General features: G+C 41.3%; 1 protein-coding gene across 1 annotated transcript; it reads right to left on the bottom strand.

The window, feature by feature from the left end:
* Nucleotides 1-1,648: 1,648 nt before the first annotated feature.
* On the bottom strand, nt 1,649-26,444 carry CMTM7 (CKLF-like MARVEL transmembrane domain containing 7; the record flags this gene model as incomplete). Its single annotated transcript, XM_010194846.1, has 4 exons — nt 1,649-1,747; nt 2,770-2,868; nt 5,827-6,000; nt 26,367-26,444. Coding segments are annotated over 4 exons (450 nt in total), but the record flags the coding sequence as incomplete, so codon positions are not given.
* Nucleotides 26,445-26,450: the final 6 nt, after the last annotated feature.

The following is a 26,450-nucleotide window of genomic DNA, read 5'->3' as shown; positions in this document are numbered from 1 at the left end:
TGTTGGTGCAGAATTTCAGAAAAATAGAAGAATGCATAGCAGGCCAGAAAATGCTTTTTTCCTCCAGATTGGACCTGAAAATGGAATAAATTCTACTTTTTGCAGAAAGCTGCTGCATCATCATGCAGCTGTCCTGACAGAAGAGACCAACTCATAAGTACAAGTTCTACTTCACAGCTAGCAGCCTGCGCATCCCTTTTTCCTGCAAAGCATTTCCAGCTCACCAGAGATGGGCTGCGAAAGGACAGAAAAACAGGGGTGCCAAGAAGGCGTTGTGTCAGCCTCAAAGTTACACAGAACTTCATGATACCACCAGGTTGGACAAAACTGAACTGTTCTGCCTGTCCAGGCTCTGGGTAGAGTCTCCAAAAGCACAGCTCCCAGCAAAGGCAGAGGAAGGGACAAACCACATGTAGGAGAGAGAAAGCAGCACATTGCTCCATTCACAGTGGACTTTCCATAAATATTGACTCCAAAGTGAATAATTTATAGAAAATGCGCATAAATTTTCCACAGAACAGGTCTTACAAATACCCATTTTACAAATCAGTATTTGTGAAAAGGAAAAAAAAAAGATCCCACAAACCATTAAACACTTTTTTTTGGGTATGTATTTTCCTGTATTTGGTAAAGTTTTTAAGAATAATTTTTTTATTAAAATCCCTGTAAAAATTAATGGAGAAAAATTATTTAATCATGTACTGTTAGGGCTAGGAGGGAGTGTTTGCAGTGATGTATTCAAGTTACAGTTCATAATTTTGGATGCTGGCAGAGTTGATGTTGGAAAGAGTCCACAGTTCTGATAGAAAGAGGTAACAAAGACTCGGGTCAGCTTATCCAGGCACAAATCAGTTTGTAACAGTTTCTTTGTTAAACCAATCATCCTTGGAAGTTAAGAATCAGGTAGGAATTTGCAGGATTTCCCTTTTGTAAACAGATGGAGGAAATCAGAAGCAATTTTTCTGCCTCTCTGAAAGGAGAACCAAATGACTCTCCAAATGAGTTTTGAATGCACTTACTACAAATAGCTGGAAATGACCATGGCCCAGCTTGTGAGATAGAAGCTGTCTTTCTCTGTAAAGCTCAGAAAAGCAGGTCCTCCATTATAAACTTCTTTGGGGGGGGGGCAAAAAAACTTTGGTTCAGAACATTGTTTTGCAAAGGCGTTCGAGTAGATCTTCAAAAGCTTCCAGTTGTCCAGGCAAGTAACAAAACACCCATGCTCTCCCCTCAGTAGTGGACGCTCCTCTTTGGTATCCTATTTTGTAAGGTAGACATCTTGCGAAGTGAAGGAGTCATACAGATGCATCTTTGAAAAGGAAGACAGTGTCACTTCCATTGCCCCATACAAACTCATCTACCTGATTAAGGAACAGACAGGAAACCTTTTCGTAGGGGATGGGGGAGGGAGAAGAGAAAGACCCGATACATTCACTACTTGATAGAAACAAGTTATTTCTCTCTTGTAGTTAGTTGTTAACAGCTGTCAGTAGCTGGGATATGTCTGTGTTGACAGAAAATACGGAATTATTGCTTTGTGAGTAATTTTGATTAACAACAAACAGGAGCTTAGTAAGTCCTTCCAGGGAGACACTGCCCTGTGGCAGAAAATATAAATAATCATTTTGGGAAGCATTCTGGCAGTTACTTAAGCATGATACTTACTTGTAGACTGCGTGATGCATGAAACCTTGTAGGATGACCATATGCTTAAAACACAAAGGATCGTAGCTAGGAACCCGAAAGTCTGGATGAGAAAACAAACAAACCACAAATACTTACAGAACATTAGATGACACACATTCCGTGAATGTATGGACGCTCTTGTATATTCAGCTACATATTTGATGATATTAACAGACCAAAAAAAAGTTATCTTTTTACTCCCTTCTGCCAACATACTAAAAAAAAAAAGTTTCCACACTATAATAGCAGCTTCTTGTTAAAACAGTGATGGAAAGGTAGACTGAGAGTCATGTGCAAGAAGGGAGAAGCAGCTGGACAGTAGTATAGAGACTCACCTAGACTTTTCACTAGGATTCTGAAACAGAGAAAATACTTTTTCTAGCACCTCTGACTACTACTCTTCTACTGCCTCATTCAAACAAGTCTTTCCCTGCCATATGTCAAATAAACAAGTCAGGTAAGTCTTCTAGTCTGTTTGCATCAGGGCTAAGTTTCTGAAAGCAGTTCTTTATTCCGGAAGACTTGTATTTCAAGTCCTGCTGCTGTGAAAATACTGTTGCCCACACTCAGGAGTCATGCCTCTCTCTATAAAGCCCTCCAGCCAACAGAGGCAGAGAGTATCTTCCAGTAAGCCATCCCAGAACCCCAGTGGGTTTTAGCTGGGGAGAAATTGTCTTGAACAGAGCTCTGTTGAGGAGCAGGAAGCATCAAAAGCCAAAGACTGGAGTGAAATCCTTTAGGTAACTTCTAGCTGCTACAACAGTCATTTGTGAAAACCAAATTGTTACAATTCTTCCTCTAAACACATTAGTTCCTGTTAGTTAAAGCAAAGGCCTTTGGTTTCAACTCTCTGACAGGACAAATACCCACTTTAGTGGTGAGTCTGGAGTCTAAAACAAAATATTTTTGTTGGCATTGTGTTACAGAACATTCACTGACACAAGCTAGAAGGTAGTTCACCTAACCAAGACACAAGCAAGGCAAGTCTGTAAGAAAATAAAATTACAAGTGGTAGATTACCAATGCCCTACTTAATATATATTGCCATTAAAAAAGTGTCAAGACTAATAAACACAGTCTTACCGCTCCAGTCACAAGTCCAGTCAAATTGTAACTCTTGGAGGCTGCTACAATTGATGCAATAAGAAGCAGAATTGTACCGATTAAATAATGAAGAAACTCCTGTAAAGACAACCACAGTCTGCATCAGAAGGGAAACTTATCAGGAAAGCATTTCGATATGCCTCAGAATGCAAACAAGTTGGCAGAGGTTATAAAAACACCTTGTGAGTGGGTTTTGTACCATACCTGACCTTTTCTTCAAAAAGGGAGAGAAGGCGAATCTTCAGGTCTACTAGTGTCACTGGTATAAGATCTACTTACTGGGTATAGATGTAATTCTTTCAACACCATACATTACTGAGTGTGAAACATGTATCTTTATTGCACCAAGCATGCACTCTACTTAAAGAGACAGTCCTGGAAGAAGCCTTAAGGGCATATTTCTCTAGCCTATATGTGAGGGGGAGACACATAATGGACTCCAGACAACTCTATGAGAGTTATAAAGTGAAGACGTTTATTGTTCTAAATTTACGACTTATATATCTTTTTCTAAGTGATTACACCCCATCCATTACAATGATTGGCTGCATGTCATGTTCATGCACTGTCAATACTGGCTAAGCTAATACATGATTGTTTAAAGCTATGCTGCCCATCTCCACCTCCATTCTGTTTTGCTGTGCTCAGTTCTTTCTTCGACTTCCTGCTTCACTGCCAAGCTTCTCTTTTTCAAGCGCTCAAGGTCGCTTCACTATCTCAGTTGCATGCCTCCCGTCACGTACTGTATGTCTTCAGCCTTGTACTATTTCAACATCATATCATCATGTCCATTCTGCTCAAGAAATGTTCCCACATATATGAAATGGCAATAAATGGCAGCAAATGGCATAAGTAGAAAACCAAATGCTCCTATTTCTGATAATCTTAGAAGTTAAGCAGTGAATCTACTGCTGGATTTACTAACAACTGCATCAACCAAGACTGGAAACAGGAGGGAAGCCACAAAAGGCACAACTATGCAGACACTCATAACCAGCACCCAGGCTCCTAGGTCTGCAAGGGTGCTGCAGCTGTCCTGCAGTAAAACATGACGCCACAGGTATTTCTGAGAGTGCCGTGTATATGGAAGAGAAGAGATTCCTTCTCAAAACAAAGGAGAGAGAATATAGTCCCAAAAGGACATTGGTGAAGGAAATCCCAGAAGAGAAATAGTCTGCCACACAATACCACAGTTTCCCTCTGCTCGGGTGTTTATAAACAGCTGAGGAGGATCATTGCCACAAAGCAGTCTCTGAGACTGCAACTTAACTCTCCTCATTTGTAACCTTGTTTCAAGTAATCAACATCTGAATCCTTGTTTTTGCTAGAATAAATTATTTCCGTAAGGAGGCTCCTCTGGCTAGTCCATGATACAGCAGGCAATTCAGGCATGCCATTGCCTCCTTAGAGACACCCAGTAAAGCAGTGCACACACTGTACTCCTACTTTAGAGGAATCCGAAGGATGGACCAAGGTGCAAAAGAACCATCAAAGGCTAAATTATGTGGAGAAGCAACCCCTGGCAGGACCAGGACAGTGCCTCTCCGGAAAAATACTTTCCAGCTTTAAAAAGTGTCAGTGCTGTACAACCTCTTGAACCTCTGCAACTTTACTGACTGCAAATCACACCCCTGATTGCAATGTAGAGATCCTGCCAGGAAACTCAGCCAAACACTAGCTGTAGTTTCCCAAAGTCTCTTAGAGGTCTTCCTACTCTGTTCTAAAGATACTTAAATATGTGACTGAAAAGGAGATTGGTTATAAAAGAGCAGCAATGCTCACACATCACATCCCATAAAGCTAGCTATCTGAAGCTGAGCAGCCACAAACTGCTGTGCCTTTAACTCACTAGTGACTCTGGAACATTCAGAAATGATTAAACACACAAAAAACCACAAAAGCAGCCTATGCAGATGTCAAAATGGCATGGTTCTGTCACAGAAATGCATACATTAAATGCTGCTTTGCAAAACTGTAATATATTAGCTTATTTCAATCCTTTATTTCCATCCCTACATCTGTATCACCTCTAGATAAAGAGGTGCTTTCTAGAGACAGATAGTGGTGCTACACATTTGAAAAATAAAAAGGGGCACAAGCCTAACCATATTCTTCAGCTAAAACGAAAAATTGTACAGAAGTGGATGGATGGACAAACTGTTATCTCAAATCTGTAAACTGCTTACAAAACTCCCATTAAATGCCATCCAACCACTTCTTGGATTTCAAAATCCCTCTGTATCTCTCCAGATGGCTTTCCCCACCCCTCTGGTCCTTCCTCTGTGGAATTAACATGTCACTATGCGTAAGGGAGACATGTTCCAAGAGGTTATTAACATCCATCATCCACACTAGGACACAGGACTCTTCTGTTAGATGACCTGACCCAAAGCTACTGAGGAAGCTCAGGTCTTGCATTTTCTGTGCTGCTTGTTAGTTTTCTGCTAGGATATGAGAGATGGACATGCAGGAGAAATGTGGGAATGAGGCAGGAACATCCTGCAGGATATCCCAGGAACGGCCAGGCTATGGCAATCAGACTGAGGCTCCTACTTCTTGCTATTGTTTAAGTTAACTAAAACCATACCAAAAAGAGACACATTTGACTTAAATAGCACTCACAGACTTTATTTTGGGACAGGATGTAGTACATGAATTCTAATGCTATGATCTGGTAGTCCAGCAATCCCTTAACTACTATAAATGACCTGAGCTAGGGCCCATCTGCTGAAGGCTCAATAATCAGCAGCTTCTTTTCAGTTGTCTCAGAATAACACTACTGCCTTCCGTGGAGTAAATCTGGACTTATATCTGTGTAAAGGAGGGCAGGATCAGACCCAAATCAGCTAAAGAACTTACAATTACAGCATCTGCTGTAATACTAATAACAAAAGCGACAAAAGGATTTGTATACAAGGCAAAAAAAGTACTTGAAAGACAGCCTATCACTGTGTGATAGCACAAGAAAATGGACTAAGTAATTGAGACATCAACCTACAAGAGAGGCAAGGAACTCAGACCATCTGAGAGACTTACCGCAAGAGGCCAGCTAATGCAAGTGAGCTTCCTGTAGATTCTGAAAATGTGGACGATGTAGAAGAACAAAATCATAACCAAGTCCCACATGGTGACAATCTGAAAGTAGCTGTATGCACTGTAATTTCTCCATGCAGAATAATTTACACTGATGAATCCAATCAGCAGTGAGATCTGAAAGACAAAAGGCACATAAAAGATTTTTACAGTGGTGCTCAGAGGGCTGGGGAGATTATTTTAAACACACCGAAATGGCACTTAGAAGACAAATGTCTAATGTAAATTGGATTATTCCAACAAAATGAAAGACAAAGTAATCAGCATGGTAACAATGTTTTAAAATTTGTTGCTAACTGAGCTAAAACAACCATTAAGAGTGGGGAAAGAGCCAACTGCTAGAATGAAAGCAGCAGTTTCAGCCTGAGGAATCCAACCTAAAGAAGTCTCTAAGTACAATACAAGAGACCTCAAATAGAGAAGTGATATTGAGTGCCTGGAGTTGCACCAGCAACTGAAGCATCTAAACCCCACAGACTTTCAGAAGGAAATCACTGAAAGCTGTAAAAATTAAGGTACCCATGAAGACATGTGCCTTTATTTCCTTTTAGTGAAAGTTCTCAAAGGCAAAATCAGAAGACCTGGCTGCAACTGAGCTAACAGTTTTGCCTTTCCTTTCTTACCACCTACAGAACAGGAGTATTAGCAGACTATAAGGCAGTATCATAGAAAATAATATAAACATTTGGAGGAACTGATTATTTCACCCCACTCCCAATACAATAAAGTTTCAATATGCTAACTTTGTCACACAAAATGAAGCATTATTGTACAACTTCTTTCAGTTGTCGGCTTGCAAAGGACAAAAGCTATTTTATTTTTTTAATCTACTTGTTTATTTTACTAATCTTGCTGCTTCTACCAGCCTGACCAGTCTGGGTGATAAAAACAGATCTACAGAGGAGATACCCAAATATTTTCGTATTAGAGACTTTGTCAATGCAAGCTTTCAGCTACTGTTTTTTTCAGTTCATCCAAACTCAGCCAGGAGCAGTAATCATTCACATCTTAAGTGTTTCTCCAAGACATTAAAAAAACCCCAAAACCTATCTGAAGAAGCCAGCACTTCAAGACTGCATCATTCTTTCCTGCACACTCATCTTCCAAACTCTTAACCAACCACATATATTATCAGAATAGTTTCCTTAGGATTAAAAGGAAAAAACAATGCAATATCCAAACAACATAGATTAGATTGTTCCTGCTGTAGTTTTAACTGAGTTTCACCTGCTCACTTCCAAGCAGACAGGCTAAACATACATATCCTCAAGTGCAACCAAAAGTTCTATACACATATAAGAACTTCTTACGAAGTTCACATGAACTTTCACCTTGGCCAAACTGCATCCAAACAGCCACACCAACATCACAACAGTGAACGACCTCAAAAAGGTGGCTCCATAGAGAGAAGTCAGTGCTCTGGGATCCTTTCCCACACAAGTGACTAAGCTACTGTTATATCTGGTCTGACTCCACTATTTTTACTGTGGTATTCAAAGTAGTTGATATTAGCATTGTAAGCGATGTTCAGTCCAAGCCACTGACAGGCTTCTGCGCTACAGTAAGCCTACATCTCCTCCCACCTTTGAAATATATATAGGGTAGGGAAAACAGGACTTTGAGGTGCAGGGCTACATCATGCTCAATGCTTCTCAAGAATGGAGGTGATGTGCCTTTGAAAATGCATGGTATTGTTCAGTCCCTGTCTTCCCAGATATGTTCCTGCCTCTGGTTTGGGATTGTAACACGATAGCATCATCGTGTATATTTAGTGCTTCTGCCCATACCATGCCGGTCCTCTGAGTCTCACAGCGTAGCCACTGGGGAATCCTAAATGCACAAACCTTGCAGCATATGCATGGCAGAGCTTTCTGAGATGCTACATTTCTTAAAAGACAACAAAGCAATGTTCTCTGCAATTCAGCATTTTAATTCAGCATCAGTTCTTCAATTCTGAGAGAATTTTAATGAAGTTTTGTTCAATCTATGTCTACATACACTGGGGCTACATTAAGCTGTGGTTTCATGAGAGGCCATGGCCTTTGTCATCTTCTCCGTCCAACCCTGATTTCTCTCCCTGTCACGTACAAGCTCCTCCACTCGTCTGCGCTGAGCCACCTCAGTGTACTAAGCCAGTAGAAAAGTGAACCAATACAAAATAAAATAGCTTTCACATGACTGACATTCACACAAGGCAGGGTCAGGTGAGCAAGGGAGTGTAAGGGAGAAGCAAGGACTCCAAAGAAAAGAAAAGGAAGATAACTGTGCTGGCTCAGGCTGCCGCAAACCATCCATCACAGTTCCTTGAATCTTAATGTCTATTAAGCAAAGAGTCATCTGACTTAGCTGTTGAGTAACTTGAACAATTAGAGGGAGATCAGCAGGTCATTGACCCTACAATCTAGGAGAACACTAGAAGTGGTGCCAGACACACAGATATTATTTTAATGAGAAAATGAAAACTAAATTTAATGAAATTTCATTCCACAGGAAGACTCAACAAGAAGTCACAGCAAGCTCTGAATCTTGCTCTTAGATAAAGGTGGGATGAGGACAACATTTCTCTAACCACCAAAGGCTAAAATGGGTCTCATTTATTCAGGTGCCTTCACATTCATCAGTTCTCAGTTTCAATTACGCTGTACAAATCAAGAAGGAAGCTCTAATTCACAGAAGTATTAAATCTGCCTATGGGCACATTTCATGCTTGAACCATTAACTTTATAAACTTTTTTACTGTGTAGAAAGGATAAGAAGGACTGAATCCTTGAAGCACAATGACTGTCCAAATAACAAGAAGCATTGGAAAAGAAGCCCTAGTTTAAATTAGACCCAGTTCTTTCAATTTCAAGGAAGCATAGAAGTATTATTTTTTCAGTTAAAGGTATTAAAAAACAGAGAAGAAACATAAAGAAGAATGTGAGCCATCCAGGGACAAGGTCAGAAAATTAACCTGAGGTGTTATATTCCTCAGAAATAAGAAGACATAGGTATCAATCAGTCAGTGAAGAACCTGCTCAGGTCCTAAGAACAGGGTAGAAATGTGGATTTGAACAAACATGCTTTCCATTTCAGGTGTGCTTCACAATTAAAACAATTCCAAAAACAAGCAGTAAAGATTCTCCCTTCTTTCATTTTAGATGTGCCTCAGCACACAGGTAGGAAGAAATCACTGCGTGGCAAGAGGTATTTATTTCAAAGATTTCCTTTCTTAGCATGAATTTCACATGCGATTTACATGCAATTTCTAAAAGGGGTCTGATCTCTGATTGCACATACTGCTGTTTCACAGGACAGGTGCAAATGAGACCAAAAAATGAGATCAACAACTTTATATAAAACTGTAACACATCTGCTTTACTATATTGCCTGCATGGCTAGCAGGTAGAGTCAGAGTTTAAAACTCACCTGTTGAAAAAGAATGCTAACAAATGTAGGAAATAGAGCCACCTAGTATTATTTGTCATTTAAAAGTGACAAATACCGAAGTTCCTTCACCAGATATTGGTTTATCATGATATACTGGCTGATGACTGTATTTTTTTTTTCCTTCTGGAATTCCTGTTTCCAGAGAACTTGAAACTGAGCGATAAAATGATTAATATGTAACTGTCTGGGATACAGTTCAACATAGATCTTAGAAGTCAGTTTGTGGCACAGCGAGAGAGAAATGAATGGCAAAGCAATGAAATGATCAAATGTTACGAGTGTTCTTTATGCATCTGTGCTCAGGGGAACAGGTTAATACATCTTGAATATAAAAAATAGAGGCACAAAAAAAATTAGGGCACTGCCATTTCCATTTCAATATAGTATTTCACAGATTGTGGGAGCAGCAGACATGTAACCCATAGCCAGCAAGCCAGTCAGACCAGAAGTACAGGTCAAATGATGGTCAGTCTCATTAGATTTCAATGTGCTCCACAAAATACATGCAGGCTTCAGACCTCATTATAAAAAGGGTGAAGGACACATTGCAGGACACTACTATTTACATGCTTTCTGGTTTCTGAAAAAGCAAAAGAAAGAACATATGCATCAATCAATTCCAAGGAGGGATTTTTTTATTTAAATAAAGTTCTGTATTTACTCTGTTTCACCAGAATTGATCAAGCTTAAACTAATCCACTTCTTGACTCTCCATTGGGCCAGATTTGAAGTGAGTCATGAAGCGTGTTTAGGAACTCTGGTATGTATCAGGAACTATCTCACAGTGAAGCCAACGACAGCTAAAGGCAGTCAGCAATTGCCATGAGGCACTCAACACTTTACCAGACAGAACAGACACCATTAAAAAAAGATGGCAAGAGCCTGCATTCTCTTCTCTATTTTGAGCTGGAGTCCAGGCAACCACATCCTCTGCAACGTGCTTGTGGAAAATCTTGACTCTTGGATAGCATTGACACAAGCTCCCAAGCCTAAACTCAATTCTGATTTGAAGTGAGCAAAGCTTTATCAAAAATGAAACATAATTTGCTCTTTCCTGATACCATCTTCCCTCAAAAGCCAACCCATGGCTGTTAAAAAAAGGGTGAAGAAGCGCATATCCTTCAAGGATGTTAATGGGAGGTGGGACATGGGCTGGGAGATCTGATCTTCACAACAAAGAATAGCCAGGGGTTATGCTGCTGCTGCCTTTAACTGATGAGGGCAATGCTCAAGACCCTTTTTCCCCTGTGCTATGATACCACTGCTCAATGTGTCAGGAATGGGCCACGTCAACCAGCCACACCCAGGACTGGGGGATGAGAGAGGGGCTGCAGCAACCTTGCGAGAAATTTAAGGTGTGATCCAGTTACGTGTCTCATGCTCACAGCAAGGATCATAGAATCAGAGAACAGTTGAGGTTGGAAGGGGGCCTCTGGAGGTCATCTTGTCCAAATCTCCTACTCAAGCAGTGACACCTAGAGCCTGTTGTTCAGGACCGTGTCCAGCTAGGTTTTGAAAAACTGCAAGGATGGAGACTCTGCAACCTCTCTGGGCAACCTGGGCCAGTGTTCGATCATCCTCACAGAGAAAAAGCCTTTTCTGATGTTCTGATTGACTTTCATGTGCCCATTGCCTCTTGTCCTGTTATTGGGCACTACTGACAAGAATCTGGCTCCTTGTTCTTCACTCCTTCCCATCAGGTATTTATATGTGTTGGTGGGCTCCACTGAACATTCTCTTCTCCACCCTGAACAGTCCCAGCTCCCTCAGCTTCTCCTCATGTGAAGGATGCTCCAGAACCTCCGTCATCTTTGTGGATCTGTGCTGGACTCACTCCAATAAGCCCATGTCTTCCTTGTACTGGGGAGCTCAGAACTGCACACAGCACCCAAGATGTGGCCTCACCTGTGCCAAGCAGAGGGGAAAGACCCCACTCTGCTGGCTCTCTTTCTAAAGCAGGCCAAGATGCTGTTGGATGCCTTTGCCCCAAGGGTGCATTGTCAGCTTGCAGTCAAATTGTTTTCCAAGATCCTCAAGGTCTTTGCAAAAGTTGCTTTCCAGCCTGTATTGGTGCAGGGACTTACCCTCAGATAGCCCTGGACAGAAGACTTTGCACTTCCTTGTGTTGAACTTGATGAGATTCCTTTCTGTCCAGCCTGTCAAGGTCTCTCCCTATGGCAGCACAACACTTTAGCTCATCAGTCACTCCCCTCAGTTTTTTTTATCATCTACAAACTTGCTCAGGGTGCATTCTGTCTCATCATCCAGGTCATTAATGAAGATTTTGAACAGTACTGGCTCCAGTATTGAGCCCTGGGGGGTATACCACTTAGTGACAGACCTCCAAACCAGTTGAACCACAACTCTCCAGGCCTGTCCATTCAGACATTTTTTAATCCACCTCACTGCCCACTTACCTAAGCCATACCCTGTCAGCTTGTCTATGAGGATGTTATGGGAGACCATAACCTTACTAAGATCAAGGTAAACAACATTCACTACTCTCCTCTTGTCCACCAAGCTAGTAACTTCATTGTAGAGGGCTACCATGTTGCTTAAGCATGACTTTCCCTTTGTAAATCCACAATGACTACTCCTGATCACTTTCTTGTCCTTCATGTGTTTGGAAATGCTTTCCAGGAGGATTTGTTTTACTAACCACGTACCCACACACTAGCTGGCACCAATAAGCATTTTCTGATCACATGGCAGAAGTCTGTAGGTTATCTGACCACAGAACAATTTTATAACCCAAGAATCAATCTGTGCAAGTGCTTTGTATCATCTTTTTCTACTGTCCTGCTTTAATGGATGTCATAAAGCAAGCTCTGACTTTATTACCAATACTTAATTCTTTTGTAGTATTTGGAGAGAATTAAATTTTCCTCAGACACATCTACCTGCACAAATATAAATCCAGCATGATCTCCAATACTGACAACAACCTACTCTAAAGGAAAGCCTAATGTTCTGAGCATTAAGGATACATGTCCACAACAAACACTGACACAACAAGGGAGGAATTAAACGTCACTGGCTTTTGAATTCTAACCTCAGTTTTGCCACCATCTGACTGTCTGAGCTTCAGTAAATCTTGTATTTCTCGAGCTTCAGCTCCCCCATTTGCCAAATGAGAGATAATAAACACTACATATGCACTGTGCTGAAGTTTTTCATCTTGAAAACACTTTAGACACATAAAATAAGGCAAAAATGTTGACCACCACTAATAAACCTCTAGGTTAAGATGACTGTGTTCCTTTATAGTGTAAATGAGAATAGATGCCCACTAAAAAAGCCCAAACAAACCCACCTCTCAAAAAAGCACAGTTAATAGATCACAGATGTAACAGACAAGTATGGGGGAAAATACATGTGGGAATGACCCTAAAAGCTGCAAGGAGGAAGCCACAGTACTGGTAAAACAGTAGGAAAAGGTCGGTCTTTTGAAGGATTGGTTTTTGGTTCATTTGCTGCTATTACACCACTCAAGATGAAAAAAATGAGAGTCTGAGCTCACTGTGAAATAGGAATTGATATTTATTTCCCCACTCTCATTTATTTACTTCCAGTAGCCTTTGATATCATGCGTTACAAAAAATCCCACCACACAAAAGATATTGCAAATAAACTGTTTTCTAACTGGAAGCACAATCTTTAATGCTAAGACTACTCTTCATCCTCTTGACCATTCCTGACTGTTCTGTACCACATATTTTCACTTGCCTGTCTCCAGCTGTTCTTTCCCAATTCTATTAACATCTGTGGAGTAAGGGTTATCCTTTCCCACTGTGCCTGTACAACACTCCGTACTGTGGTGCTGTACTGGGTGCAGCTGGGATGGACTTAACTGCCTCCACAGCAGCTCATATGGCACTGTGCTTTGCTTTTGTGGTTAAAACAGTGTTAACAGTCCATATATCTTTTTTTTTTTTGCTGCTGCTGCTGCTTCTGAGCAGTGCTTGCACAGCATTAAGGATTTACTTCTCTCCTGTCTCTCACCTCACCCCAAAGCAAGTAGACTTGCAAGTGGGCAAGATGCTGGGAAGCAACACAGCCAGGACAGCTGGGTCCAGCTGACCAAAGGGCTATTCCAGATCATATGATGCCATGTTCAGAAATAAAAGCTCAAGGAGGTATAAGGGGAAATGTTCATGGTTATGGTGTTTGCCTTCCCAAGCAACCATTACAAACGCTGAAGTTCTGCTTTTCAGGAAGTAGCTCAATATCTGCCTGTCAGTGGGGAGTAGTGAATTAATTCCTCTTTTTGCTTTGCTTGCGTGTGCAGCTTTTGCTTTCCTTATAAAATTGTCATTATCTCGATCCATGGGTCTTTTTGCCTTCCTTCTATTTTCTCCTCATCCTGCAGGAGAAGAGAGTGAGTGAGAGGCTGGGTGGGTGTTTGGCTGCTGGTTGGGGTTAAACCTGTGCAGGTGACCTAGTCCTTGCCTGGGACTTCCAGCTGCTGCTGTAGTATGAAGAATGATATTAAAAAATTTCATTGCAGAAAGGAACTGAACATGGTTTTTGCAAATCCCAAGATCATATCTTAAACTGACAGGCTGAAACTACTGTCTTATTGTATAACTTCTAACTATGGATAACAATTTTCTTTTTCTATATAGAAATAAGATGTGAAATGCCAGCTAAACTGCAGGGAGGAAAGATAATGTTAATAAAAAGCGAAATTGCCTTAAGGTGCCCAGTTCTAGGGAGACACTATAACTCTTATCTCAAAGATTTACCATAATACTGTGACACACACACTGTCATGTATAATCTACCCAGCACTGCATTATCGTTTCATTGAATTATCTTGCCATGCAAAGTACAACCCCATTTTTGCTTTTCTCAGAAAATTTTCTTTTCTTTCTTGACTGTACTCTTCTCTGCTACCCTCTCCTGTAAGTTGTTCTATGACTTTGTCTCCAATGTTTCTTTTCCTTCTGCTCTTTATTCCCCTTTCCTCTTCTTTCCCTACACCACACTCCATATTTCTTCTCCTTTATATTGCTTACTCTCTTCCATCCAGATTTCCCTCTATACATGTGAACACAACATAACTCCCTCTTCTAATGTTTCCCAGCTATCCTTGCGCATTCCCTTGCATCAGGACATGCATTGTAATTAGCTAACTGAAAAATTAGCACCACTCAGAGGAAAAGGGTCAGGGGATAGGATTCAGCATAGTGCTACATCTGTACAAAGACTTTAGGCTGCAGCTCTGGTTTACCAGTCTCCAGCTGGTAGCTGGCAATACCTGAAAGTGCTGCTTCTTTCTGTCCTTCTCTGACAAAGTAACCCTCTAGAAGAGGTTTCTGGTTTTTTTTTCCTCTGGATGTTGTAAAACAGCACTGAGAGGAGAACTTCTCCACTGCACTTGCTGGAGCAGTCATGAACCTTCGTACTGCTTTAAGGTCCCTCCTCCTGAATTTGAAAAGAGGAGGACCCTGAGAATGATCCATGACATTGATAAAAACTGGTTGATTTCCACTCTCTTAAAACTTAGCCAAGTTCTAGGGCAAGCAGTAGTACAGAAACTGTGTCTACAGATTTGGAGCAAGGGACAGCACTGACTCATACCCATTTTTATCACAGCCTTTTTAAAAAACCAATATAATAAGAGCTAAATGCTTTTTGTATTTGAATGAAAAAAAAGTCAAAGTTTCCAGCTTGTGACACCAGCCAAGATAGTAAGTGGAATTTTCCACCCCTAAGCAAGCCAATCAGGATAACCATGCTCTGGAAAAGTGTCACTGACTGCAGCTGGACATTTCTGAATGTTACACCTCAACACAGTGAAGCAACACCCATATATTATTAAGCACATATTTCTGGATAGAATAAAACATTTTTTTAACAGCTTCCCAAAACAGAAAGATGAGCAAAGCGCATGCCAGGGTTGCAATTGTAGTTAATGCAAGACTGGTTCCACTAATTTAAGTGACAAAGTGGACTGCTGCTGTAATCGAGATTTCCTTCTTCCAGGGCAGGGTTGGAAATGAGAGCTGTAACAGCCAAACCCCTACTAGAAAAGGAAAAAGAAGATTTAAAAAACAATCCATTTAAAACTTCACTAATGACAGATAAAATCAGCTGCCTTCAAGTGCATGGTTCTGTGAAGCAGTCAGTCTCTGGTTGCACAATAATCTCTCAGGCTCTGCGTCTGGGCAGATTTCCTTCTTGTCTGGCTGCTTTGCTAAAATAAGGAGGCTGCCTGGCCTCTGATAAGTGACTTCTCTTGTGCACTCCCATCCACAAGCTATTTATTGAAGATAAAAATGGTGAGAGGGTGAGGAAAGGTGAAATAATCTTATTCAGACCCTCTGTGACTCTGATAAGAGGACAATCCTAAGTACAAGCAAGTGGTATTCTTTATCTATTAATAAGAAGTTACCCATCTGCTCAGGCACAGGCCTCAGTAGTAGAAAAAGATGTGGGGTAATCACAGAACCAGCATATGAATGACATTATTAAAGAGCCCCTGTTACAAGATGTTAGCCATGATCATTAAAAAGGCAGCTCTCTGTAATGACTACCTACAATGAAGTCCTGCCTACCAGCGCTCGCAGTGTATGCAATACTTCAGTCCCACCGCTGCCAGCTTAACTAGTTCCCTGCCTCAATGCCCACAGCTGCCTGCATCACCACTGCATCACACTGAAAGACGCCATCCAATCCTGTACATTATTAACTGAAAGCTGAGGACTTTACACTTATATCGCAAAGAATATGCTATATTCTCATCAGCCAGTGAATTAATTCAAAAAACCCAAAAAACAACAATACAAGTTTGTTACCAACAACAACCTCATAATTTTACTTCTTTTCTCTCCAATCCAAAATTAAGAGATTTGTTTTATAAATCAACTTAAATTTAAAACATTTCAACTGTAAAAGCATCATTAGTAAGTTTTTCCAATCTATGTAAAAGATGCACACAGAACACACAAAATACTGCAGCAATGTAAATGATAATTGAGCAACATTGCACAAGTATCATATTCAAGTCACAAACAATTCTCAAAACACATAATACTCATTGCAAAACAGTGTTAATGGCACAGCATAGCATGTCTGTAAAGAATAAAAATAATTTTAAATACAGTAAATGTCCTAGCAAGATTTTAACTCTCCTTTTCCTCTGCCACTCAAAGAGGCACATATGTCTTTCTTAACACCTGCAGTGACTGAAGGTACTGCTCTGGACAAAGTCAGGAGACTCCTATAATTTGCAAGCACATAGCTTGTCGATCTGTTAATAAGGAATTACTTCTCCGTGCAGGCAATACCTCCATGTAACAGCTTGCCGGCCACACACTCTGGCGGTCTCTCCCATCTCCAATCAAGTCATAATCCCCAAATCATAGATGAACCTGCTGTTTCAGGTAAGAGCAAGGAGACATCCTCTAGAATTGGTTTTCCCTGGAGATGCACAGATACAATCACTGGCTCAGCCTGTGCTTTCTGCCCTCCTCCCAGGTAATGTATCAGTTGTAGCACTTGTAGGAAACCTGTGTCCCACACCACTAAGCCAATTGCCCATTCAGGAAAATACTACCTTATTGCTGCAACAGCCATGCATTGCATATGGCTCCTGTTGTATTTCACTTCACTGTAGAAAGCTACCTATCTTGCATGGTAGGGAGAACCCCTATATTACAACTCAGAAGATTATAGGAAGTAAAAAACATTGTAAGAAAACTGAATTTCCAGAGTCCTCTAGTAAAAAGTGGAGGATCTGGTGTTAACAACCAAATTAATAGGGATTAATATAACCAAATCTCTGCAGATTCAGAAATCGCACAGCAAACTGTGATTGTTACTTCTCTCCTCTGCAAGGCAAGCACTTCCAACACACAGATCCTCCTCCTAGAGAGCCATGTTAACTGTTCTCCTGGGCTGATAAACCTGAGAGTCAGAAAGAATAACAGGAGAAGACAACCCACAGTGTGGGCAGGCTTGTGTAAACGGAAGAAGACTGTCTCAAGCACACAAGGTGCTTCTGAGGCAAGAAAAAGAAAAGGACCGGGAGGAGAAGTGAATTGTAGGCCAACAAAAGTAGGTTAGGTAGAATCTAAAAATTAAGAGATTTGAGCTGTCTTAAGGAATGGCAGAAAAGTGGCTCTCGATGGCAGAAAGGAATCCAACAATGATGTACAGGAACATACATGCTCATGGGAGTACGAAGACACCTAAGGTGTGTAAACATTGCTGGAGAACTTGGTCCTTTGAGGCTGTTGCTGCAAAAGCAGCAACAGAGTTCACCAACCCTGAATCTGGAGAGAGAGCCTGCCTCACAGGTCCGAGATTGCCCACATCACCTGCCATACCTTCTTTTATTCTGCTGGGAAGAAGAGCTCCTTGTAGGAACAAGACATCTCTGAAAGTACTGCTCTGAACCATTCTCAGCATATATTGTTTGGGTTGCTTAAATGGTCAATGAAGTCCCATACTATCAGTAATACACAATATAGAAAGAGCTTAATCTTCACTTGTGAGCTATAGAGCTCTTGTACATAAAGTTCATGCCTGTCTAAAAATGGATTTCCCAACCATGCATGGCAATACCACCTACAAAGGAGCCCACATTGGCTGCCCAGCCAAGCCTGGCTCAGACTGGCTGGCTGCTTGAAGCCCAAGGTACACAGCATTTATGATTAACAAACACCCACAAACTCTGCACAGCAAGCTGCAAAGTTTCCCCCTTGATCTGGATATCCAATACATATCTAAAAGCATACAGCTACTTAAATAGAAACATATAACACAAACCCAGTACCTTATGGCAATGATCATTCTAGTAACTTATCAAATCAGACGCACAAAAAAATAAAAAGCATATGCAATCTCATCTTCCTGAAAGTAGTTACTGAAATAAGGAATATCTTGCAAACTGCTCAGTGAAGTCTCAGTGCCTATGCCTGCTAAGCCTCAGCAAGCAATCTGCTCATCACTTGCCCTTACAGATGCTGCTCACAACACAAGGCGTTTTCATTGTCTGAGGCATTTATTGCTTGACTGATTCAAATCTTCAGTTAACACCTGCCATATCTCTCCCTGCCCCAGAGAACACCACACTGACATCTGGCAGTTGCACAGACAGCAGTTAAGAAGTTCCTATCTGTCATCTCCAGCAAAGGCTTTGTTAGCCATGGCAACGGAGCCTTGAGCAAGGTCTCCTCAAATAAGAGGAGGACTTGTTTACATCACCAAAGTCCATGTTGTAAGCTGTGCTGGCACATCCTAATTTTTATCAGGAAAAAACAGGTGAGGGTTCCCAAAAACACAAACATCATGACAATTTCCAAACCAACCTGCACCATCACAACCTGGCTGCTGGATCAGACCGAACCTTCGCACACAGAACAACAACTTTTTTGAAGTGCAAACATTTGATGCGTGGCAGAGTGCCAGAGGAGTGAAGGGTGATGAACAAGAGGGAAAAATGAGAAGAGATGAGATTCCCCAGTGGCACTGTCACAGCTGACAGCTTTCAGTGGCCGCCTGGAGACTGACAGGCCTCACAGACACGCTGGGACAGCATTTCTGTGTTTACTAGGAAGCTTCACTCAAGCAATCTACAAAAGTCTCAATTAGCCAGCAGGTGACAAGCAGCAACAAGACTGTGTTTTTTCCCAAACAGAAGAGAGAGCTCTTGAATTGGCCTTTCCAGAGCGTGATTACAGACTTGCGGGGAAGTATGCTAAGCCCTTCCGTAGTTCTGCAGCTGCTGGTGGTCATCTCAGGTTAACGGCACACTTCTCTCCCAGCGGTCACCACTTGTTTCTTGAACTCACTAATGGCATTTTCAAAAAAACCAAACATGACAAACCACCAAGAACATTCTAAGAAAATTCCCCCTTGAAGCAGCTTCTCAATCTTGTCACCATCGCATTTCCATTTTCCTTGGGGGAAGCTGTAAGCAGGAGAGGAAGCCATAAGCATTGCAGCTGCTCTTGCCATTGTTGCAAGAAGAGCAGCCAAATTTGCTTTGGCTTTGAAAGCTGCAGTCACCTAGCTTTGACTGGCCAGACACCTCTGTACATCTGCCATTACATTCATCAAATTACCAGCATCACAGAGAGTTGTTTCAGCTGTGACGATCCTTTAAGAATCTGAGTTACACAAAAAAGAGGAAGTTCACAGGTGGGTGAAAGGAAATCACAGCAATTTGATCTCTGTGTACAGAAAGTAGCAATTTCTGGCTGCTGTATACTTTACAACTCACCACAAAATAGGAGGACAAGGCTGCAGTGCCCATGAAGTGACAACAGTGCAAAGACAACTCAGCCACAGTACCGAGTGAATACCTCACAAGGACTCCCCAGGGAGAGGAGCAGAGGAAACACTTACTCATAGTACGCAAACACTGTCTGGTTTTGGGGGGCAATACTTCATTACCCTGGCAATGCAGAGCAGGTACCTAACAGAGCCTCACAGTCAGGTGTACTGCCCTCACCGAGGTATGGCCACAGCTTCACTGGATCCTGATGAGACACAGCAGATCGTTTCAGGATCTGCAGCCCTGGAGCCCAGTGAAGGATGTGCCTGGCAAGATGCTCTTTATCATTTACAGGCTCCAAGCAGATGGAAACTGCACTTAAGAAGAAGCCATCTCCTGGTTTCTGTTTCTCTGCGGTAGGAGAGGAGGATGGTTCAATGAGACACCATCTCCTAAGGGAGTGAAGAGAAGGAATAACACTGGACTTGTATGTCTTAAAGGAAAGTCATAGAGTGGTAAGAATCCATGCTTTTCACCACATCTTATTAACCACGGTTACCATGTACACCTGATTAAGATTTTTAAATGGTATTTGCAAATCTAACTTCCTGTAAAATAAATGTGCCAGGAAACCACTGGCAATGCTTCACTCTGCTCTTTCAAGCATAGTAAACACATCTCAGGTGATGTGGTAAATTTCTAGGCTTCATTTCCTTTTTTTTTGTTTCAGAAAATATATTTGCTAACCCTTGTTCAGTTACCTCTATATAAAGAGCACTACATGCACTCGGGTTGCTAATGAATGTATTGCAACAAATCCTAATAGATGGGTCAAAGGTAGCTCCAACTTTGTGTTTTTAAGAAGCCTCTTTCATGATACAAATAAAACATTCACTGACACATTCAGAACAGAGATTTCCTAGTATTTAACAATGACTATAAATGCATGTTCACAAAATGTACTGAAGTTGATTTTTTAGCCTTCTAGAGCAGCTTCAACATCAGAAAAATTACTAGTTTCTTTTTTGCTGAAAGAGACAGAAATTAAAACAGATGGTAGAAAACCTTCCCCTGCCCAAGAGAAAAAGGATTACATTCTCAGCCTGTGGTTTGAAGCACATGGAACCACTTCAGGCTTATGTACTTCCTGCCCTCATACGCCAGACACTTGCTCTTGCTGACGGTCTCTATGGCTGCACTGTTCTCTAAAATCTCTCACAGAGAAAACAGAAAATCAAAGGAGACCTGAAGTAAAGCTACATCAGTTCCCTGGTTTGGTTTACCGCATAACCTTGTGAACAGCTGCATCGCTGCAGCTCAGAACGACTGCACAGAGCTGAGACAGAAAAGGAAAATTCCTTAAACTGGTGTTGCTGGTGAAGTTTCGTCTCATCAAATAAAACTGTGTCAGCCTACCACCAAGCACTCCTCAGTTAACACACAGAGAATGCATTGTCTGCTCCCAGCTCTTACACAGATACCTGGGCAGAAACTGTAAAATGTCCACCCAGAGCAGAGGCATGGAAAAAACACAACTGGCCAAGCCAGCCTGTTTCAGTGATCTCAGGGTGGAAATAACAGGACTGCCCAGATCTATTGGTTTTAATTACTAGATTCAGACATTCCTCCCTCAAGTGCTCCTGTTTACTTTGGAGCCACCTAAGATTATTTTTTTCTCTCTTTGCTCAGCATGCCAAGCAAGGTCCTTTTGCTGCCGCTCCTAGCAGGACAACAAAAATAATCAGCAGCTACAACACATAGCTCTGCCCTTGGCCTGAAAATAACTTTGCTGCTAAAAAACATGTACTATTTCTTATTGCTTAGCCAGTAGTTTATCACATAGTTGCAGGCTGAAGACACCTCCACATTCTTGGAGTGCTTTACGCCAATTATTATTTTCTTTGCAAACTAAAGTGCCTCCTGTGTGCCTCGAAATAAGACTTTTTGTATAATTGAGAGCTATTACAGCATTATTTTTCATGTTTTCTGTTATCAGCCAGATGAAAAGTCAAGCAGAAAACAGAACTGTTTGAATCTAAGCTTTGTACGTTAGCATATGGCAGCTTTCACCAAGCTTGCTACTTCTGGCCATTATTTTCCTTTGGAAGAACTATAGACAGAGTGGTAGTAGGGAAAAGTTGAAAGTGCAGTCTACACAGGACCCAGAGATAGGCTCACAACATCAGCATCTATGAATATCACCACAATCCCTCTCTTCTGACTGAGCAGCTTTATTACCATACAGGCAAAACCATACGTCACTGACACGCTGCTGCAAAGAATTAGATGTTTTACTTCCATCACCTCACGGACAGAAAGATGTTTAAGGCTCAAGATCAAGTTAGAAGACTGAGCAGCTCTCAAATCATTCCAAGCATCATTTGCTTTTGTGAATTTCCTTTTCCTGTATCAATGGTTTTGATTAGCAATTGTTCTCTTTCACTGACAGATTTTGCTTTCTTTTCATATTTTAAGTTCTTCTGAATTTAGCTCCCCAGTAAATTCGTCTGATATCATTCAACACATTCATAAATTGATCTTGGCTCCAGCAACCTAACTACCAGAATTTTCTAGCTTTCAGTGTTAGACATATAAATATTCTCTTGAATACTATTATTCAACTGTATGTTAGTACATGAATAGCTCAGAGAGGTTTCAGCATACTTCAAAGTTGCTCAGAATTACAGACTGCCTTGTTGGCCATTCACATATCAAGTATGTAATTGCTTTTGTCAAGACACACTTTGGAAATGAAATAGATACTCAGCAGAAAAACTCCAACTATTGCCTTAGCATTTGTAACAAGTTAAAATGATGTTAAGTCAATTGTTATTGAGTTTATTCTTCTTTACCTTGTAATTGTTTACAATTTTTTTCCTCCACCTTGAGAAGATAATTTTTGTTTTCTTCTTTTCTGATGAAACTGCTTTTTCCCAGTTCAGATTGAGCTGAAAGAGTCAGCACTGGTTTTAGCTTAAAACACTCTGCATACTGAGGCTGTGCTTACTGTGCCAGAACTATGGTCCACTCAGTAACAACAGCATTATTGTGGGAACAGTCTACTTCAGTCTGAACTGTGGTCAAAGTTAGCTTGGCCCTACCTGAAGGAGACGAAACAGAAGCAAAAAAGGCCACTGACCAACTGCCTGAGATGGTGGTGCACCTATACTGGCTCCACTCATGGGCTGTGCTGAAAGCAGGGCCCAGTCCCTCACAGTGTCTGTGGCATCCTCCAGACTTCAGCTGTAAAAATACAGAAGGCACGCAAGGGCTACATAAGAAATTCACCTGAATCATACTTGTTTCAATCTATGAACACTGCCACTTGAGCCACCTTGGTGACAATACGGATGCAAATTCATACCGCTGTCTCTAATGGTCCAGGATGCCTCAAAAGGCTTCCAAGAACCCATATACTGAGAACTCACCAAGACAAGTAACACAGGTTCCTAGAAAGTCTTACAACAAAACCAGCCAACAGTAGCACGCACACAGAGCAAATGCGCTTCAAACAGCACAGTTACTGAAGATTGCCACGTGTCTCGATTTTGCCAAGCTGGCTAAAATGCAAGTTATTCAGCTTCTCTGGTGCAAGCGTATTGTGCGCACTGATACACATCCACTCACACGCTTACTTAGTACACTGCTGCTATAGAATCAAGGTGGCCACAATGGGATCCTGCATGTACTCCTGTGAATATAAAAGATCCTGGCAAAACTGCAAACACATAAAAAAGAGAAAATAAAAATAAAATGAAATTAAAATAAAAAGCTACATTAATTACCATCAAGTTAAACAAGTTGAAGTGGGTTAGATGTTGAAGATACATCAGAACTTCCTGCTAAAATCAGAGCATCAATGCAGACAGGATTTTGAAAATGGAGCCCCTACTAACATTAGTAATACACACCCATGAAAAATAGCTTTCAAACTGTCTTACTGCTATGTAAAATACACAAGTCACAGAACTATGTTTTCTCCTCCATTTTATTTTCAAAATATTTACAAACCACTTCCTAAACATTAGAAAGTCAGGGACTCAATACATAAAATGCATTATCTTTTCAAAACTATAATCATTCTGCAAGTTTAAAGAAATTCTCTAGCAAAAAAGTAAAGGAATTTGTGTAGGCTTACAGCCAAAACACACATTTTTCACTTCCTAATTTCATTCTGTGCTTGACACCACAGCACCGAGAACTGCAAGAGAAAGCACTGGTAACATGTAGAGTAGTAACAAGTCAGTAACCATCAGATTGCTGCACAGTCTCTTCCATCTTATCCAAGACTGCTGAGCTTTAGTCCTTGTGTTAAGATCTTTCTTACAGAAGAACAGCTGTAACATTATCGTCTCTTTCCTTCGTATAATTTCCATAGCTTACTGATGTCATCTATTAGAATTATTTTATGCACACACACATACAATCAACTTTTTTTAGCTTGTAAGCACTGCAAACAGCCCTTAACATTACAGTAAATGATGAAACATTTGTTTCTTGCTCTCTCTCAATTAATTCTTGGTAAAAGGGATTAGGGAAGAAAGAAAAAAACAGAAACACTAATGTTCCTTTCTCATAACCACCACCATTCAGAGGCAATTTGGCGTGATGTATGTCTAACCCAAAAGACCGTATCTTTGTCCTCTGCTAGCATAATGGTTCTCCTTCTTAGTCAGACCACAGTGCCACCAGCCATACTAACATGAATGGAACAATGTGTTGTAGATTTAGCATAAATAATTCTTTTCAAAGAAAGATACTGCAAACACTTCTTACCAGAACTGAATGATAATACAAATGGACCCATGAATACAGCGGAAATACTGTCTGAGAAGAGATAAAGGAGAGTTGCAAAAACATGTAGCCATAGAAATAACCTATCCTGGTTATTTCTACACACTGTAGCACAAACATTTAATTTTCTTAGAGGGTTATTTGAGAAGAAGACACTATTGTGATACCATGATAAAAGAAATTAATTTCCCCAGAGTTCCTTGGATACCTGAGGTAACTTTTACTGATGTTATTTACAGGCACACTGGGAAGCAGAAAAATGTAAGAGGGTGAAGCTAAAGGAGTGCTAAGCTGAACTAATTGACATTATCTTAACTTCTGTTAAATTCACTGAAGAAAACCACTAGCTTAAATTCTGATTAAATTTATATTGAATGAAATTGATAAAATATTATTTTATGTTAAGTATGTGAAGTATTACATAAAATTACATCGATTTACATACATTATGTAAAAATATGTAAAGTATACACACACTTTACATGTGTACCAAATCCTGAAATTTCAACACTCATAAGCATGCCTGTTCTCGCTGTAAGAGCCACACATCATAGCTGTAGTGATACCACAGTAGGATGGGAAGCAGAGAGGACTAGGTATTTCTAGTCCATAAAAGGAACTGTTCTTTTCACAGCAGTGAAAGCAAAAGGATAAGCAGACTTTTAGCTAATTAGCAAAACACAGGCCTACTGTTTTAGGACTACAGGTTCCTTTGCAATGTGGACACAGGCTCAAAGGAATGCAATCTGTCTCCTGGAAAGATACTCCAGATTCACACGATGGTTTGGGAACAACCGAAGCCAAGAGAAGACAGCAGATCCTGCTGAAATGAATTCATAGTGAGGGACAACTCTGAGGTCTCACAAGCGCAGCACAAAAGCTCAGCAGGTGGAGGTAGCCATGCCCAGGCACATTCAATTACTTCTCTTGCTACCGAGGCTTATTTCTAAGGGCAGCTGATAGCTACTGATGAACTGGAAGAAACTTTTAAATAGAAACTTTAGGATCAAACATTACTCCACTATAAGATAGAACTAAGTGATCCTTAACTTCTAATGTTGATTTAGGACTCTGTGGGTGCTAGTAACTTGCACAGGTTAAAAAAAAAATACATGAGTAGATAAATGCATGCAGGGGGCAAAAAAGGCACTGGAGGCTGTCAAAAATGAAGGCAACAACTCCAACATAAAATGTTGCCAAGGCACAGGTTTTTGCAGGATGAGACTGTATGTGAGGCGGTATCACTACATGTTGCCTTCTATGCTCTTTGCCAGCCATTACTCACTACCATTGCTAGAATTAAACTGACAAATCACTCCATGGCCAATTATGTGCCACCGAAACGAGAAATGCTCAACTTCTGTATATTTAGATGGAGCAAAATTTCCTGCACTGAGTCAAGTTAAGGCATCAGCTCAAATCCTGGCAGCACTCCACTATTTCTTTTGAATTTCTTCTTTTTGGCCATACCTTTCCCAGATCCCTTCCTGGGTCACTGGGCACTACATGGAGGTCTCTGACAGACAGGGTATGGAATCAGCTGGGCTAGCAGTCACAGCCATGGCGCCCACCCTTACCAGCCCACTGTCGGCCTCACTTTCTCCCAAAAACTTACCTATGCTAAGGAATGAGGTGTCCCACTGGAGCACGATGCATCACTGGAGCATCATGGTGCCACCGTTATTATTAATGGCAAAAAGTTGTTAATACTAACCATCACCATCAGCTACAGTTATCAAGGTAACACCGTGCAGTACTTCGAGCGAGTAGTGTCCCTCTGAACAGAGGTGTGCGTTGCTGCCTCAGGAAAAAGCCAAGGCAGCTTCCAACGGCCCTCAGCACCCTGCTTTGCCAGAGAAACCCGAACTTTTTCGCCTTCCTCTGAGCTGAGGGGTAAAACCGCAGCGGCCAAACCGTCAACGAGGCACGACCCCAAGCACCCCCCGACGACACTTTCCAGGCCCGTCACCAGCAGGGGTGGCTCCCACGCCCGCGCGGGCCGAGGGTCCCAACAGCCGCCCCGCTCGCCCCTTACCATCTGGGCCACCTTCAGCATGCCGGCGCAGGAGCGGAAATAGGCGCCGTCCATGAGCTCCGCGTCCGAGCCCGCTGAGGAGGC

Source organism: Mesitornis unicolor, unplaced genomic scaffold (genome assembly GCF_000695765.1).
Source record: "Mesitornis unicolor isolate BGI_N332 unplaced genomic scaffold, ASM69576v1 scaffold21621, whole genome shotgun sequence".
Lineage (NCBI taxonomy): Eukaryota > Metazoa > Chordata > Aves > Mesitornithiformes > Mesitornithidae > Mesitornis > Mesitornis unicolor.
This window is presented reverse-complemented; position numbering and strand designations above follow the sequence as displayed.